This window comes from Nycticebus coucang, chromosome 17 (genome assembly GCF_027406575.1).
Source record: "Nycticebus coucang isolate mNycCou1 chromosome 17, mNycCou1.pri, whole genome shotgun sequence".
Lineage (NCBI taxonomy): Eukaryota > Metazoa > Chordata > Mammalia > Primates > Lorisidae > Nycticebus > Nycticebus coucang.
Window position 1 is genome coordinate 45,660,097 of NC_069796.1, and position 18,592 is coordinate 45,678,688.

Consider the following 18,592-nt stretch of genomic DNA (forward strand, 5'->3'; position numbering starts at 1 on the left):
CCTGGGTCACTTTTCTCAAGATGCCTGAAAACAAGCTTTCTTTGCAGGGGAAGTGAGAAATATTGAGAAAGTTCCATCTTCATTGCCATGCTCCCTCCATTTTGAGATGTACTTTTTCATATTTTTATGCTCCTAAAATTGGGCTGCATCTTACAAAATTGTTTTTACTTACACCAATAGTTATTTCCTTGTCAAACAGCTACTATTACTAAAGGGATAGTAGCTCAGAACTGAGGCAATATGATTCTTTCATTATTTTTCTCTCTTCCAAAGCAAATTACACTTGACAGTTGGGACTTGTGAGCTCTATAAACTGAAGGAAAATTTCTCTTTCAATGAAAAACTCTCATCTCAAGCCATTTCCCATTCACTAAATGGAAGGTAGAAAAAAATGAGGCATCAAGATCCAGCTTTCTGGACACCACCTACCTATCCTCTAAACCTCCTCCCTAAATGTATAAATCCTTTGCATACATTTAGTACCCTTCCCAGAGGTGGGCCACATGGAACCCTCTGGAAGTGGCTGTTAACAAGGTATCATGCCAAATCTTCAACTGGGGGAGAGGATGAACCAGCCTCTGTTCATCTCTCCAGTGAACATCATTTCACTTGGAAACCATCACACCTTGTTCCTACCATACTTCATTTTTGTGAGGAATGGAAGAGAACCCTCTGGTCTCTTTTTCCAGATGGTGAGTTTGGAGTGGGTTTTAAGTGCTTGATTAGACTTTACAAACCAGCATTTCTTTTTCTTTCTTTCTTTCTTTTTTTTTTTGCCATTTTTGTTCTAGGAATAATGCAGACTGATGGATTGTTACTGTGGGTTACCAAAAACAGGAGGAGGGGAGGGAGCGCCTCAGGAGACACACCTCGAAAAAACAGACCAGTCTTTCTTGGGGGAGCCTCTGCTTCCAACTCACTGCTCCGTTTAGAACACCAGATAATAAAGCAACGGAGCCTCAGCCTTTAGAAGTCAATGGAATAAATAAGCTGGAAAAGGTTGAAGAGAAAAAGCCAATGGAACGTGTAGGTAGAGGATTCTATGGGGCCATTTATAAGGACAAAAAGCAAGAGGAACAAACTAGCAGATGGAATCTGGCCCTGCGTGGCCTTGCCAAGCTAACTCTGAGCAGCGCCGTGTAGAAAGTGTTCTCTTTATGTCCCCTGAAGCTTTCAGGGCATTTCCTAGCCAAATTCTCGGGCTGTTTCTATGGTGCTTACAAAAAGAGAGCCTAGTGGGGTTGATGTGCCCTTCCTTGGTCATTCTGGGTTCTCTTCTCAGCTTCATGAAATAAATCTCTGCTTTAAATGAAATTGTTGACAAGAAAATGGAAAATAGAAATAAAAAAAATGGTGGAGGGGCCAGGCATACTAACTAGTTCTGATTTTTCACACAAGAAGAAGAATGTCTCTAAGAGTGAACGGTTGTTTATTTTTTGTTGAGTTTTTTCCAATCAAATGGAATTGCTTAATTTTAAAAAAAAAAAAACTTATTTCTTTTCTCCTTAAATACTACAGACAACCTCATTTTATCGCAGCAGACACCTAGGAACAAAACACTGGACCCACCAGAGAAAACCGGGCAATAAAAGCATCAGAAATTCAAGTCAACTATGGAAGAATTACTGTTAGCTAGCAGCTCTCAATTCTAAACAGACGTGTCCCCCACCTATTGGGTTTGACAAAGTTTCTTAGAACTGGGGAGTTGGGAAAGTTGGACTCCTTTTAATTCTATTCCAATTGTTTTCTGCATAGGGAAATTAAAGTCAATGCATCAAATGAAGACCCAAAGAAACATTTAAAAACTTGTTTGACTAGTATTCAGTATGTGAGATTATTAAGTAATAACTTGTCCACCTAGTTAACCTTGTCCTGGAATATATATAGGTTATTTGTAGCCGCCACTGCTATAATATTTTCTGAAGGATGCCAAGCTGTATGTAAGATCTTTTTGCTAAAGTCCAGACTGTCGACACTGATCTCGTCTTTTCTCCGCTTGCCCCCCACGCACACTTTTCGGGGTTTGAGGATAGCCCGGGGTTTGCTGTTTTCCCTCGAGGCCTCAAGGGTCACATCGCGCTTGGTGTTTCGGTCAAACATCCTGAAGAAGTTGTTGTAGGAGCCTGTCATGATGACACTGCAGGGTGGAGAGGAGAGAAAGAAAGGCAGTAAACATACCCCAGCTGTGTCCTTCTAGAGCAAACACCAGCACACTGTGGCCGGCTTATGGTACCATCGTTTTATTAAAAACAATAACTGAAAACCCATGACAGACTCCTTAGTGTGACTGCTGACTTGCTTTTGAATCACTAAGAGCAGCAAGCTCCCTTGGTTGGGGTTGGAAATGAAGGATGGTGAGAATTCTCCTTGCGATTTACTTTTGTTTGATAGACGCCTTTTGGTTCTTTGGCTCAGTCAGTCAGTCCAGTGGCATTAATGATCCCACCTTCCCTCCCGCCCTTCTATTAGGACTGTGAGACTGAGTGAGGTTGTGAAAGTAGGAACATTTTTGAAAACAGCCAGTTGTTGTAAGTATTTAAAGCGCAGCTGCCTAGGGAGATTCCTGGGCCATCTGACCTGGAAGATTTCATGGCATCAGGAGAAACGGCTGGTAAGCCAGGGTACTGACCGGCCTGTCCTCTCACCTTCTGAGAACCAACTCTGAATTCAACCTAGTCAGAACACTTGTCTACAAAATGAATGTCATCGTGGTCTTAGGAAGAGAGTAAGCAAACTCAAATTTTAAAAGGTTTTGGGAAGGCCAAACAAAATGATTTGGTAGCAAATGGACAGATGACTTCTACACTGTTGTAAGAGTTGTCCATTCCCAGGGATCGCTTCAGTTGATCAGGAGAGTAGTGAAAACCTACTGCCTTCTAGGAGAAAGGTACTGAAATGTTAATGGTGACATTTCAGACATGGTGACAGGCTGAAGGGGAGAGACAGCCCTTGAGGGAGGGGATCTGTAAGTGCTGGGGGCTTTACCTCCACAGTCTCATTTTAACTTCTATTATCCCATAAAAGGAATGTGCACAGTGTCACAATTCTAGTAAGTGGCAAAGCCTGGCCTCAAACCATATATCCCTGACTCCAGGACATACACATTTAGCGACTCAGCCTCACTGCTTCCCTGGTGGTGATGTTCACTTCTCCCACTATGGTCCAACTTTTATTTTATTTTATTTTATTTTTGAGATAGGGCCTTGCTCTGTTGTCTGAGCTAGAATGCAGCGGTGTTATCATAGTTCACTAAAGCTCAAACTCTGGGGCTCAAGCAATCTTCCTGCCTTAGCCTCAGCTAGGACTATAGTTACACCACCACACCCAGCAAATTTTTCTGTTTTTTGTAGAGATGGGGTTTCCCTCTTGCTCAGTCTGGTCTTGAACACCTGACCTCAAGTGATGCCCCCTCCCTTGGTCTCCAAGAGGCATGAGCCCTTGTGCTTAGCCAGACCCAACTAATTTTTAAACAAGTTAGAGAAAGTCTTTTTTTTTTTTTTTTTTTAATTTCAACCTTATCTAAACAAAAAATGAAAAGATCCTTATTGTGTGTCTACTTACTGTTTTCTGAGGTCGGGCAGGTTACCTCATTAAGCCTCAGTTGCAAAATGAGGATGATAAAAACAACCTTGTCCAACTGTGGTTGGGATTAAATAAAATGATGTGTGTGAAGGTGCCTGGTACATAGTAACACAGTAGGTGTCTAAGAAGTGTAGCTTCTGGATCTAGGCTAAGATAGAGGGGAAACTGGAGTAATAGGATAATAAATGATATCTATAATACTAATAATAAACAATGAATAATAAATTATGTCTGTAAATAAAGAATAAAATGATAGGCTGAGTTCCCCTTGAGGAATTTTATTTGTATGTCACAGCTGATTTGCTGTCTGTTCTATACCAAGGGAACAGTGTGACTTGGCTCCTTTGCCAGGTGGTAACTCCTTCAGAGTTCATTTTGGGTCAAAGAAAGCCAAAAGCAGGCAGAGAGAGAGTCAGCTTGTGCTAACTGCAAGCTTGACTTTCTGAGTGTCCTGACATAATGCACTTTCCATGCTTCTAAACACTGCTGGTGGTGCCACCTTCATCAAGGAAAGAAATCAGCCCCTGGTAACTCGCATTTAGTTCTCATGGAAGTCAGAGAATCATCTATCTGTATCTGTCAAACTAAAAATGAACTACTGGGGGGTAATATGAAGTACTGTTGAAACCAAAGTCCTTAAAATCGTAATAAATCACTTGGAGGGAATGTGATAAATGAGGTCGACTAGAATTCAGCTAATGAACCACCAGGGCCTTTGGCCAGGTCTACACTAGCAGCATCAAGGGAAAACTTCTGATCTAGGAAGTCCCCTCTGCAGTACTCTGAACGGTTCAGGCTGGAATTTTCTGGTAGATGATTAGTGATCTTCATTTAGGCATGTTGGCTGAGCATGATGATGTCATGTTTGTAACAGGTAAGACTTTCTTACTGACATCCAACTGTTCCCTCTGTCAGTCCTGAAACAGGATTCAAGTGTCTAACCACATCCCTCCCTTCTTCTCATGCCCGACCTCAAGGTCATTAGTGACCCTCACAGTGCATCCTGGCCAGGCCTGGGGCCCAATTTTGACCTCCCTTTGGCTGTAGCCCACTTAGGATAAATTGCCCAGAGCCTCATCACTCAAGGCCAGGGTCTTCCTTTGAAAGGTTCCTCAGCCACAGAGCCTTTCTTACCTGTCTGACCCATTCCACACACACTCAAATTTGTCAAAAATGCAGTCATTTTCGTAGAGGGAGCACAACTTGCTGCGGAGGTAGTCATGGACCTGGGAAAGAAGCACAGCAGGAAGGTCAGATAGTTGACCTTACAAATGCAAATCATGTAATCAAATGTATCCTCATATTAACCTGAAATTAAAAACAGGTCAGACATATATTATTTTTTATTGTTAGGGATTCATTGAAGGTACAAGAGACCAGGTTACACTGATTGCATTCATTAGGCTAAGTCCCTCTTACAATCATGTCTTGCCCCCAAAAGGTGTGGCACACACCAAGGCCCCACCCACTTCCCTCCTTCCCTCTCTCTGCTCTTCCTTTCCCCACCCCTCCCTCTTTCTTTCTGTCTCTGCTCTCCACTTCCTCCACCCCCACAGTGTCCTTAATTGTCATTAATTGTCCTCATATCAAAATTGAGTACATAGGATTCATGCTTCTCCATTCTTGTGATGCTTTACTAAGAATAATGTCTTCCACTTCCATCCAGGTGAATACAAAGGATGTAAAGTCTCCATTTTTTTAAATGGCTGAATAGTATTCTATGGTATACATATACCACAGCTTGTTAATTCATTCCTGGGTTGGTGGGCATTTATGAGGTCAGATATTATTTTAAACAGTAATTTTTTTCTGTAATTACCTAGTCTTGTGATGTAAGCTGTTAATTTTTGTGTGTACATGTGTCTTGAATCAGATGTGTATCTAAATCCACGTTTGGCCTTTTCTAGCTGTGGGACACTAGGATGGGTTGGCGAGCTTCCCAAGTGGCTGGACTGGGCTAAACAGACTTGTTTGTATAGACAATGGCATACAGTAGGGCCCTGTAACTGGCAGGTTCCCATTTCCTAAGCTGGTTTGCTCATAGACGTTAGAGGATTCTGTGTACTCTTTTATTCAATATACATCTATTGAAGGCCTACTATGCACTTGAGATAAAGAAATGAACCAAAGATCCTGTGGGGCTTTTATCTCAGCATCAGGGGAAAGACTATATAACCAAGTAAGTATGTATGACGTTCAGATGGTAGTAAAACTGGAGAACAAAACAGCATGGAGAAAGAGATAGGGAGAGGTAGGCGGCATTATACGGTGAGCAGTCAAGGCTTCGCCTGATAATGTGGCATTGGAGTAGACGCCTGCAGGACATGAATGAGCCACAGTGCGCTCAGGGAACAAGCTTTCCAAGCACAGGAAACAGTAAATGCAAAGGCCCAGGGGAAGGAACCCCGGAGGGAGGTGTGGCAAAGAAGCAGATGACCAGTTCACCCAGGCCCTTTATTCCAGTAAGGAGAAGAGACCTCACAGGCAGGATCAGTAGGCTTGCTGTGTTGTAGTAAGATTTTAAGGGCGCAAGGACAAAGGTGGGGACACCAGTTGCAACCTGCGGAAGACAGGATGGCTTGGCCCAGGGCAAGAGCAGTGGTGGGAAGTGGCCAGATTCTCCTCTTGTCTGGAGGGAGAGTGGATAGGATTTGGATAAACTCTGAGGCGTGGAGGGAAAGACAGAAGTCAAAGATGGCTTCCTGCACCAGTGGAGGAGTGAAACTCCACATTCCTCTCCGGGCACAATGATTTGGAGATGTCTCTGCAAGTAGAGTTGTCGAGTAGACTCTGAGAGTGTAGTCCTGGAGTACATGGCAATTCTCTTCAGTTTCTTATTCCAGTGAAAACAGCAGCAAGGTCATTAACTGAGAGAGGGGGCGAGGGCTGGGAAACAGTGTAGGATTGCTGAAAGGCACTGGGGGACATTTGAAGTTGTTGGAGATGAATTTCAAATAAGATTGATTAGCTGCGCTGGGTATTTTTTCTCCAGCTATATTTAGCAACTCAGGGGTAGAAGCCAAATAGATGGATGAATGAGGTTCACAGAGTAGTAAGCTGGGTTCCATTTTTTGAGAGTAATCCTTCTTGAAGCCACTAGCAGAGAGTGGTAACAGTAATGGGAACACCCAATATGCTAGCTTGTTATTATTAGCCAGGTGCTTTATCTATAAAATCGCATTTCACCTCTAAACCATTTTATAATGCAGGCACTATTATCCTCTTCACATTAATGGAGACTGAAGCACAGGAATAAGACATCATTTGTCCCAGATCACGCAGGAAAGAAAACGACAGCATGGGACTGAACCCCAGCATTTGGGTCCTGGAGTGCGCGCTCTGAACCGTTCCAGCAATCTGCCTCCTGCTTGTCTGTCTCCTCAGCCACACTTTACAAGGGGCCTCAGTCCTAGATAGGGGCTGCGATGATAAGCTCAAATGAGGCTAAGAGAGAGAAAGATAGAACTAGGTGAAGGCAGGCAGAGGGATGCTACCGAGGGTGCTGTTTGACTTTGTCTTTTTCTGTTTTTTTTTTTTTTTTGAGACAGTCGCACTGTCATCCTGGGTAGAGTATCGTGGTGTCATAGCTCACAGCAACATCAAACTCTTTGCCTTAAGTCGTCCTCTTGCCTCAGCCTCCTGAGTAGCTGGGACTACAGGTGCCTGCCACTATACCCAGCTAGTTTTTCTATTTTTAATAGAGATGGGGTCCCACTCTTGCTCAGGCTGGTCTCGAACCCCTGAGCTCAGGCAATCCATCTGCCTCAGCCTCCCAGAGTACTGGGATTACGGGCACGAGCCACCATTCCTGGCCCACTGTTGGCATTGTTTGAATTAGGAGTGATGTTCAGTCTCCTTTCACTGCAGCCTGGGCTCCTTCTCCTCCCTTGTTCCCAGAATTCTGTCGGCTGCTGAGCCGGAAGCCTCTCTTATGTGCTTAGCATTGGGCAAAGGAATGAGGTCAGATTCATCCCATGTTTCATTAGATGTTTTGGGCATGTGAAACGTCCTCTGAGTTATCTGGACAGTGTTTAAGTATTTCTAACTGAAAATTAACTTCCCCCACCTTTATTCTCTCGCTCCCAAACAATTCCAGGCCTTGCCAGGTCATGGCTTCAGTGCTTTGGTGACAAGGGAATCCAACTACAGCGGGGCTTTTAGCATTGTTAGATGCTTTAGGGGGACCCGAGGGTGAGGCTTGTGTCCTGCCCTTATAAAGGCATCTGGTGCTGCAAGTTAAGGCCTTGATCTTCCCTGGGGGCAGAGTAATAAAGGCTCATAAACAGGGCAGTGGTGTGCCTTTTAAGGCGTGGCTCCATCTGCCCTCTTCAAGATGAACCGTTCCTGATCTTTCAACATTCACCTTTGACATTTCATCTTCTAGAAACACCACAGGTGAGTAATGTGTCAAAATGTACATGCTTTGGAAGTGTGGGCCTGTTAGCAGGAGCCACATTGCTGAAACCTCTGTTGAGAAGTTTTACAGGCATGAGCCACATTCAGAAAACTCAAAGGGCCAGGCGTGGTGGCTCATGCCTAAGCCAGAACAAGACCTGTCTCTAAAAATAGCTGGGTGTTGTGGCGGGCGCCTGTAGTCCCAGCTACCTGTGGGCTGAGGCAAGAGAAAAGCTTGAGCCCAAGAGTTGGAGGTTGCTATGAGCTATGACGCCATGGCACTCTACTGAGGGTGACAAAGTGACACTGTCTCCAAAAACAAACAAACAAACAAAATCTCAAAATATAAAAGTCAGGAAGGAAAGGCAAAACCCAGTCTGAACCTCAGGACCTAAGGTCTGGGGAGCTCCTGCCCACCTCCAATTGACAACATTTAAAGAGAAAGAACACCTACTATGAAGGTCTGTTGCATTTATGTTCTGTTGTTGAAAAACAAATCTTAGGCAAACAGGATCTGTCTTCACCAAAGGAGAAAATGAGGTAGGATATATACATGAGAAAAACTACAGCAGGGAGCAAGAGGAGATGTAAAAGCTCATCCTGTCTGCTGCTTCTTTCCTCCTGTTACTAATGGCATTTCTTTTCTATGCTGCTATTGCTCGGGTCCAGGCTTCTTAACACTAGCCTGAGGTAAGGTTTCATAACCTTGGTATATCGGTGTCTCACACCTGTGTTTGTGCCAACGTGCAGCAGTGTCTTGCTGAGTGGTCATTATTACTGTGTGTTTTCGTGTGCTGTCGCAAGAATATCGGAGCTTGAATGAGAACAACAAACATTACAATTCTTGTTAAACTTGGCAGAGTGGAAGCAAAACCAGGGACACGTTGGTCCAAGTTTGTGGGGATAATGCCATGAAGAAAACGGCAGTGTCTAGATGGATTAAATGTTTCTCTGAGGGGAGAGAAACCATCACTGAAGAAGAGAGGTTGGGGCAGCCAGTAAATGAGCGAAATTAATGAAAACATTGCAAAAATTCATCAAATTGTGCATCAAAATGGTCGGCTGAGTGTGAGAAACATAGGGGACCAAGTAAACATCAGTAAGAGAAACACTTAGGAAAAGCTTCACTGAAAATTTTAGCATGAGAAAGGTGAGGCTCTTGTATTACAACAATGCACCAACTCACACGGCACTGTCTGTATGGGAGTGTTGGCCACTAAACAAGTAACTGTATTGGAACACCCTCCCTACTCACTTGATCTGGACCCCAGTGGCTTTTTTCTTTACCTGAAGGTAAAGGAATTATTGAAAGGAAGACATTTTGATGACATTCAGGACATCAAGGTAATATGCCAATAGCTCTGATGTCCGATCCATAGAAAGCATTCCAGAATTGCTTTGAAGGGCAGACTGGGCACTGGTGTTGGTGTGAAGCTTCCCAAGGGGAAGACTTCGATGGTGACTATAGTGATATTCAGCAATGAGGTATGTAGCACTTTTTCTAGGACGAGTCTGCGAACTTAATTGTCAGGCCTCCTACAAGTTATGTTTGACTTTTGCAATTACAAGAAGTGCTCAAGGTGGTTACCATCAGTGGCCAGACCCTGCTGGTTATGATGAACTACTGTTTGAGCAATGTTGGTCTTGTGCTCCTGGAAGGACAATGGTGCTGCCATTTTCTTTGACTGTCCTGCCTGTAGCATGGTGACACTAGTATTTATTTGATTAATGCCATCTTTTGAGCAAATGTCATACTGCGCCTTGCTACTATAATTTGACTCAACTTTGAAAAGTAATACATAGATAACATCTATTAAAACGTATGTCTATATTTTTAGCACCCTCCACCAGTTAATGGACTGCTCCTGAGGCCTAGCAAGAGTAAGCTCAGTTCCTGTACTTTAGGAGTTGACAAACTTTTCCTAAGAAAGGTCAAAAAGTAAACATGTGTGGCTTTGTGAGCCAGATGGTCTCTGCCACAGCTACTCAACTCTGCCAGTGTATCATGGAAGTGGTCACACGTGATCTGTAAATGACTGTGCATGGCTGTGTTTTAATAAAACTTATTTATGAAGACAACCAGGGGGGCTGGATTTGGCCTACAAGTTGCAGTTTGCCAATCCCTGTTTTATAGGAAAACTTGAAAATAGCTCATTATACTTAAGTCTACAGACTTTTATGCTTGAGATCTGCTAATGCATGTATGAAAATGCATGGTGGGAACTTTACATGTCGCCCTGCCCAGGGCAGATGTTAGTCACTGATCATTGAATTCTTTCCCATTGGACCTCATAATCTTTTTCAGTGGTGTTTTAGAGACTCACTGAATCAGAGTTTAATTATATTTTTTGATAAGTATACTACCATCTTTAAAATATACGAAGTTAGCTAGATTGCTTTTCAATAGACCACCTAAAGTTAAAATTTTGAAACTGGAAAAGTTTCATTTCAGTACATGGGCTATGGATACCCATTTCTTAGTGTTCTGCAAAGATGAAGATTCTCAAGTCTACCAGCAGCTGGTTTGAGAAACACAATCTTAAAATGCTGATTACTTCATGTCACATGCTAGCTGTGTTCTAAAACTAGCTTTGTCCTAAAAGCCTTCCCCTAAAATAAAAATACTGACTGTTCTTGCCGCCATGTGTCCTAAATCTACGCTTCCCTAGTCAGGGCTCTCCTGCAGGCCACACCACTGTAAGCACCACCCTCCCACGTGCCAGTCCATTGCTATTTCTTTTGTAGTTTGTATTGAGGGTTATGACACTATAAAGTTTGTCTTGTGCAGTTGGAAGAGAACACAAGGATGACTCCAGCTCTGGGCTAAAGATGAAGGGCTGTGAGTGGGAAGGTGTTGTGGAGCTGAGCTCTGAAGTCTGGCGAAGATTCAGGAGGCAGGAATACCCTAAATGTGCAGGGGATGCTCTGGACCACAGGGGAGACAAAACTGTCTCAACTACACATGCGGCCCTGAACTTGAGCTTCTGAACTATTCTCTTACACCTGTTGGGACTCACAGTCATCAATGTCTCCAGCATCCTCAACCTCCTTTCTGAACTTTTCCTTCCCCTTCTTTCTCTGACTGAAATTTGGATCTCTCCTAGAGACACTGCTTCTCCTGAGGGCACTCAAGTGGTGGCTGGATTTTTGCTGTCACTCCATGTGCCAGTGACTGTTGCTACACCAGACGATGGTTCCTGTTTCTAGTCCTCATCTCTCTTGAAGTCCTGCCATCAAACTGAACTTCTTGCTACCCATCCTTCTCACGGTCATTGCAAGCTCTCTAAGTAAGTAATCCATTCTCATTCCTTGAAGCAATTTTAGCATTTCCATCTCTCTTCCATCACTGTTCCACCATCATTTTTAGTTTTTTCTTAAATACTCTAGTCTCTCAGTTACTTGGTCTCATAATATTCAATGCATTTTCTCCTTTGCTTTTTGGTCATGTTATGAACTTTACATCAATGGACGTAACCGTACCTGTTGCACAAGTCTCTGTGGCTGTGGCTATTGTCTTTTTAGTTCACTATCTCTAGTATCTTGATTCTGTCAATTCTTCAAATCCATTGACCTGACTACTATCTCTGTCCCTCATTTTCCTTCTTCCCTACCTTAGATTCTCAGTCCATCTTTACAATCACTTCCTCAGCATAGATGCTCAACAAACGTGGCATTCTCTCTCTTTCCATTATACTCACTTGATAAAACCCCATCACTATTAAATCTAACATTCTGCCCTTTCTTTACCTGTACCAAGCAGGTGAGTGTGGCTGAGAAGAAACACAATCATACAGATTGGTCTCACTTTAAATCGTTACATAAATCTCGAGTGGATCCCTGAGCAATCCTGCAAAGTTTCTTTCTCTTAAATGAGTGTATTATAATTTTTCTTCCTTCTCAGTCAGCTAATGGCTGTTCTTCTTTATTTTACTGAGAAAATATAATAGAAGCAATAAGAAGACATCTATATGTCCCATTACAAAATTTACAAACCCACTGCCTCTGTAGCTGTATGCACACTGCTTTCCGTCCTTTGACTGATGAATGATCCATATTCCCATCTCCAGAGGACAATTCTGCAAAGGACTCCATCCCTTCTCATGTTCCTTGAGGGCTTTGCTCTTTAAATTCTCTCTCTGTCTCTACTGACTTATTCCCGTCAGCAGAAAGCATGCTGGAATAACTTCCTTCAGCATGTATCCCACTCCAGCTACCATGCCATTTCTCTGTCCTCCTTCAGAACAAAATTTGTTGAAATAGTTGCCAGTCCTTATTAGGTTCACATCCTCTCTTCAGTCTCTTGAACACCCTGCAATCAAACGTTTATGCATACAATTCCACTCCCTGTTCATTATGGTTACTGAGTCCAGTGGTCAACTCTTAGCTTTCAACTGGATTCAATAGCAGACTTTGGCAGTTGGTGACATCCACCTCTTCCTTGGGACAGTTTCTTCACTTGGTTTCCTGGATGGTCCTCTCAGTTTTCCTCATACCTTACTAGTCACTTTCCCCTAACCACTGTTGCCAAATTCTCTTTCTAGTCTCAGGCTCTACACACTGTGATCCCAGGGCACAGTAACTGACAGAAACTTTTTTCTGTTCATTAAAGATCCCATCCAGTCCAGTGGCTTTAAATACCCTCTATATACTCATGACTGTCGGGTTTATATCTCTAAGCCGGACACATGTTCGTATCTGGACTCACAGTGAACTGTCTACTTGCCACCTCTGTTTGGATATCGTGCTTGGCTTAACATGCCCAAAAATAAATTCTCGATTTTTTCAACTAAACAAATTGGCAACTCCATTTCTCTAATTGCTCTGGAGAAGAACATTTTGGAGTCACATCTGCTGGCTCTTTCTTGCCCTCTTATAGTCTACATCATATTTGTCCTTAAATCCTATTAGCTTTCCTTTGGAAAAATATCAAGAGCCTGGCCACCCCCTTTGCTAATGCCCTCCACTAAGCTACTACCACCCCTTGCCAGAATGTTGCAATAGCTTTATTCTCCCTGTCTCCTCCCGTGTGTTGCCCAGCACAACCAGAGTGTCCATTTAAAAATATTACTTGAGGATGAAAATGTTCTGGAATTAGATACTGGTGATGGTTCTACAACTTGGTGAATAGATGAAGATCCACTGAATTGTACACTTTGAAAGGGTGACTATTATAATACTTATATAGATTATATCGAAAGGGAAAAATGGAAGTCAAATTCTTCTGTCTAGAATCTCTGTACTTTTTAATCTAACCCAATATATCTTAGGATAAGATCAGTTTGTCCACACCCTTTGATCTTGGCTTCCTTATTCTCTTGTCCAGAATTAGCTTCTTTAAATCCTTGGAGTCTGGTCTCCCTCTTTTGAGAAAACCATTCTAATTAATGTCTTCTCCTTTCTTCCCTTTGTTAGTAAAATCTACCACCATCTACCTGATGCTTAAGGCCCAAACCTCACAGTGTCCTCAATTCCTTTTCCCTCCACAAACCTCACTGACCATCCCACCACTTCTTCTAGCTACATGCCACCACTCCAGCCCAAATTGCTATCACCTCCTCCTATCTAAATTCCTTTAGTCTGTTTGGCCAAGTGCAAAATGAAACAGTTAACAAAAAAAAAAAAAAAAAAAAAAAACTCATCATGTCACTTTCCTGTGTAAAACCTTCTCCACCCTGCCCATCCCAAAAACAAAATAACCTACTCTGCCAGGGCCTACAGGATCAGCCCCTTGGCAACATTTCTAGGCTAATCTTTCTAACTTTGTGCTTCATATTCAAGATGTAACTTCCTGCACACACATATTTCTCTAGACTGCAGGTCTTTGAACACACTCAATAAAAACATAAATTTTTTTTGCTCCATGAAAGAAGTACCACGTTTGGCTCGTTCACCTCTGTAGCAGCCACATGAGGGCTCAATCCACATGGGTTACATTGAACTTAGTCCACGTGCATCCTTATCTTAAATCCCGTGGCTTATACAGCTTGTACCTTTCTCCCAAATTTATCAGTAAGTACTGCCTTTTACTCTTCTGCGCTGTAAACTTTCGCAAGCAGAGGCTGATTGGAAGCTGGGAGGGAGTGATCCATATACCTATGAGTGGGTGGGGTTCTGTACCTGGTAAGTCTCGATGGGGCGGTTTTCCATGTTGAGGTCCCACACTTTAACGGTCAGGTAGTCCCTGGTCATGATATATCTCCCGCTGTGGCTGAACTTCACATCCGAAATCGAAGAGATAATTTCAGAGAAAAACGATCTGTTGCTTGGATCTTCCGGCTCTTCAAAAACTGCAGAACAAAAGCAAAACACGATGGATTTAGCACATCCTTATCAACTGACTCTGACACGTTTGGATCAGCTAGGGATTAAGTAGCACTGGTGTCTTCAGATAGTAATAAGTAAGCTGCTAACAGAGAACTGGCAGTTTCCTGGCAGCAGGAAAAGCTGTCGCTGGTTTTTATAGTTTAATTCTCACAGAAAGACTGACATGGAACCTGTCTCCTCCAGGGATCTGGCATTGATCTTTCTATCAGTTTCATGCTTCCCCTGGTCTCTGGGTGTCACTGCACATTCCAAAACCTGGAGTCATCTTAAATACTTAAAATAATTTTTTTTGTATTTATTGAGCTTTAATTCACATGCCAGAAAATATATTCACTTAAAGTGTACAGTTCTGTGGTTTTCAGTATAATCACATAATCAGGCGATCACAATCTCAATTTAGAAGAGTTTCATCACCCCCGCCCCCCCAAACAAAAACCCTCCACACCCATTAGCAGTTACTCCCCGTTCCCCTTCCTGCAGCCCCAGGTAAACACTAATCTGCTTTCTGGTTCTTATTCTTATTACGGAAATTTCACATAAATGGACCCATAGACCACGTGGTCATTTGTGACGCCTTCTTTCACTTAGCACAGTATTTTCATGGGCCACACGTGTTGTAGTGTGTATCAGTAATTCCTTCTTTTTATGGCTGGATAATATTCCATTGCATGAACTGTGTATTCATTCCACAGTTGAGGAACATGTGGGTCATTTTGGGGTTTTAGCTGCTATGAATACTATTATTATAATTATTCATGTACAAGTTTTGCATGGACATATGTTTTCATTTCTCTTAGATCATGGTGTTAATAGTGGGGGCTTTGCTATCAGACTGTCATTTACCTGTTGTATGATCTTGGGTAAGGTATTTCTCTGTGCCCTCAGGTTCCCTTATATGTAACCTGTGGTTACAATGTCTGTTGTGCACATTGTCTATTTGCTTTTATATTCAGGCTCTTATTCTCTCTCTCTCTCTTTTATTGAGGCAGAGTCTCACTCTGTTGCCCCTGCTTAGAGTGCTGTGGCATCATAGCTCACAGCAAACTCCAACTTCTGGGTTCAAGCGATCCTCTTGCTTCAGCCTCCTGAGTAGCTGGGACTGCAGGTGCCTGCCACCATGCCCAGCTAGTTTTTTCTATTTTTAGTAGAGATGGGGTCTCGCTCTTGCTCAGGCTGGTCTTGAACTCCTGAGCTCAAGTGATTCATCTGCCTCAACCTCCCAAAGTGCTAGGATTACAGGCGTGAACCACCACCTCCACCTGACCTCTTATGATCTTTCTCAGTAGCTTCAGTTGGTTTCCACTTACAGGGAAAAAGGCCTGGTTCCTTCGTGTGGTATTGAAGCCCATCATAAACTGCTTCTAACCCTTCTTTCTACCTTGGTTTTAAATTGTATAGATCTTGGCATTTCCCATTCCCAGGCATTGCCTTATTCCTTCTTCACGGATGCAAATTCTCTTTATACTGTAAATTCATAATACATATTATTTCATCCTAAGTTATATTTTCTCTTCTCTGAAGCCCTATCATACTTGGTCTGGCCATTCATTTAGTATTTGCTTGGGTACTCTCTTACAATGAAACTGTCCTTTCTCACATTATTATTTAACAATTTATGAGTTTATCTTCTCTCGTCAACTAGGACATGAGCTTCTTGAGGGCAGGATTTTGGTTTTATTTATCTTTGTGCCCAGAGTCCTACACACAAATGTTCAATAAATATGTATTGCTTGACTGTCCTTGATCTTAGCCAAAAGGCTGGGAAATGATGTGTGTTGTTGCTTGATTGGAATCAAAGACAAATAAATTAATGAATTCTTTGCCTTGTAGGTGCTTAGTATGTATAGCATTAGATTGAACCATGTGCATTTTCTAATATTCAATTAGTTTTGACCCACAAGAATAATAATTGCATCTGGTCTATATCACAGTTTTAGGCTGGACCAAACACGAGCCTTCAGGGTACTGAGTTAACTCATCCTCCAAGACTTCCTCTTTCCTGCCTGCCTGATATACTCACATAATCAGTAATAAATTCCCTTTCAAGCCTTGCTGAATTAAACCACAAGCCAAACCAAAATGTTGGTTTTCACAGAATCATTTTAGACAACAAACAGCCACCAAAAAACTGATCAATGAGAATTGAAGTTGAGAACTGAAAAACCCATTGAAACAGAAAAACAGGACTCATTACAGTCTCTGACCTAGTGTCTCTGTCTGTGTCCTAATCCCTGGGGCTTCAATCAAGCCTTAGAGAAGGCCCTGGGATTCTGATTGTATCTTCATCGTTGAGAATTAGGTGTGAAAAAAAGTTTCACATTAGTTTCAGCTCACAGCAGTCTCATTAGTACTGAGATCTTAGAAACTCCCAAGTGAAATAATCTTAGCAGAGAAAGAGAGGGAGCCCCTAAGTCTTGGTCACCCCTGTACCTGATGCACCTGCAGAGACAGCGGGAGGCAGGAAGAGGGGAAAGGCTCAGCAAATTGCGCCCTGAAGCCAGTTATTACTTCTATCACTTTGGACATTTTATTTTCTACTGTAGCTTTGGTTTCCCCAGCTCCAAAACGGGGATTCACGTTGCTTGACACACAGTAAACGAATAAATGACAGTCACTATTTTTATCATCAGCATGCACTGCTTCTGGGTTGGCTAATTGTATTTTATTCATCAAGAGTCTCAAGAATTTGGGACCAAGGAGTACAGAGCCTGTGGCTATTTAAAAGATGTAAAGGATATTTACAAAGAGACCTTTTTGACATATTTTTTTATCAAAATTTTTAATATTTTTTATAATTTTTTAATTTTTTAGCTCACATTTATTTTTAATCATTAGATTGACAAATAAAAATTATATATATTTATGGTACTTTTCAATGATTTACCTAGGAATCTGTACTCTAAATATTTTGCGTATCAGCAGGCCAGTGGAGTAACATTGGAAAGCCTCAAAATGACATCCTGATGAGATGGACGTGGAATGAAAGAGGACAGTTCTTTTACCAACCCACTACTAATTATTCGTGGAGTGCTTGCTTTACGTAGGACACAGAGAGCAAGATGCAGATAGCACACCAGCACAGCAAGCACTGTGCAGTTCATGACATGCCCATGAGTATTCAGGTGTTACTATCATCTCCAGGAATTCTCTTCATTCGTTCAGCAACAACAGTGAATAATATTAATAATTACCATTGATGAGAAGCTTGTGATATCCCAGGCCCCATGCTTGACATGTTTTATCTCATTTAATCCTTAAAACAGCCTATGAAGTGGCTCATATTTTTCATATAAAATATGGGATCTTATTTTATATATGTAGAAAACTAAGGTACAGAGGGGGATTTTGTAACCTGTCTGGGGATACACTGCTAGGCTGAGGTGGAGCTGCATTTTGAATACAGGTCTGTGAGACTTTAAATCTTTCTTCTTAATTATGATGCAATTCTGCCTCGTGCCCTGTGGAAAGACCTTGTTGAACATCCATTTACTAGCTAATTTTCTTATGTGCACACATGTGCACAAGTTCGTTACCTAGAGTGGACAAAGTATTTGTGGGATGGACACAGGCCATGCTCTGTACCAAATACCAAGGGCACAATACTGAACAAGTCAGATCCAGTCCTACCCTTAAGAAGCTCACAAGATAGAGGAAAAGATAAGCGTTAAATAATTGACCACAAATGTAGTTAAAGTTGTGAATAAATGAGATTGTGTGGTGTTACCAGAGGGGAATAAAGATGCCGTGGACCTGGCCAGCGGCATGTAAATGGAACATGGGTGTGTGCTCCATAGACTTACTTCTCACGCTGCCTCCAACGTCTGAGGTGCTTAATGTTTGTTGAACATGGTACAACAGTGTCTGGTACCGAGCGACAGAACCTGACAGAAACCAGAACTGGCATTTCTCTTGGAAACCCTTGGGATGGCATTTGAGAGCCTGCTGACCTACAGGTTTCTACTTACCAAATTTGAAGATGGCAAGAGAATAAAGAAAGAGACACATGGAGAAGGCAGACAGAACTTTGCTCCCTTTGGGAGGAAGCAGGCTCGGTAAGCCTCCTGGTCACCCAGTCCCAGCTACTGGGAATACACCAGGTTTGCCAACGAGAAGGTTTGTTTGAGAGATGCCAATAATAACAGAACATTAACATCTGCTACCATTTCTTGATCCTCAAGCTTTGCCTAAATTATCTCATTTAATGCTCAAACTTGTAAACAAGGCACTGTTCACATTTACGGAGAAGGAGACAGACCAGGAGAGATTTAGTAAGTTGTCTAGGGTCACACAG

At 42.3% G+C, this 18,592-nt stretch overlaps 1 protein-coding gene across 8 annotated transcripts in view; it reads right to left on the minus strand.

The window, feature by feature from the left end:
- Positions 1–1,412: 1,412 nt before the first annotated feature.
- The window catches only part of PPP2R2B (protein phosphatase 2 regulatory subunit Bbeta), a 527,754-nt gene continuing 510,574 nt past the window's right edge, over positions 1,413–18,592 (minus strand). For all 8 annotated transcript variants that reach the window (XM_053565996.1, XM_053566003.1, XM_053566001.1 and 5 more), the window contains 3 exons: positions 14,095–14,264; positions 4,717–4,808; positions 1,413–2,137 (listed from right to left, as the gene is read on the minus strand). In XM_053565996.1, coding sequence (XP_053421971.1) covers positions 1,858–2,137; positions 4,717–4,808; positions 14,095–14,264 — 542 coding nt within the window. In that variant the 3' untranslated portion in view covers positions 1,413–1,857. The remainder of the gene's footprint in view (positions 2,138–4,716; positions 4,809–14,094; positions 14,265–18,592) is intronic.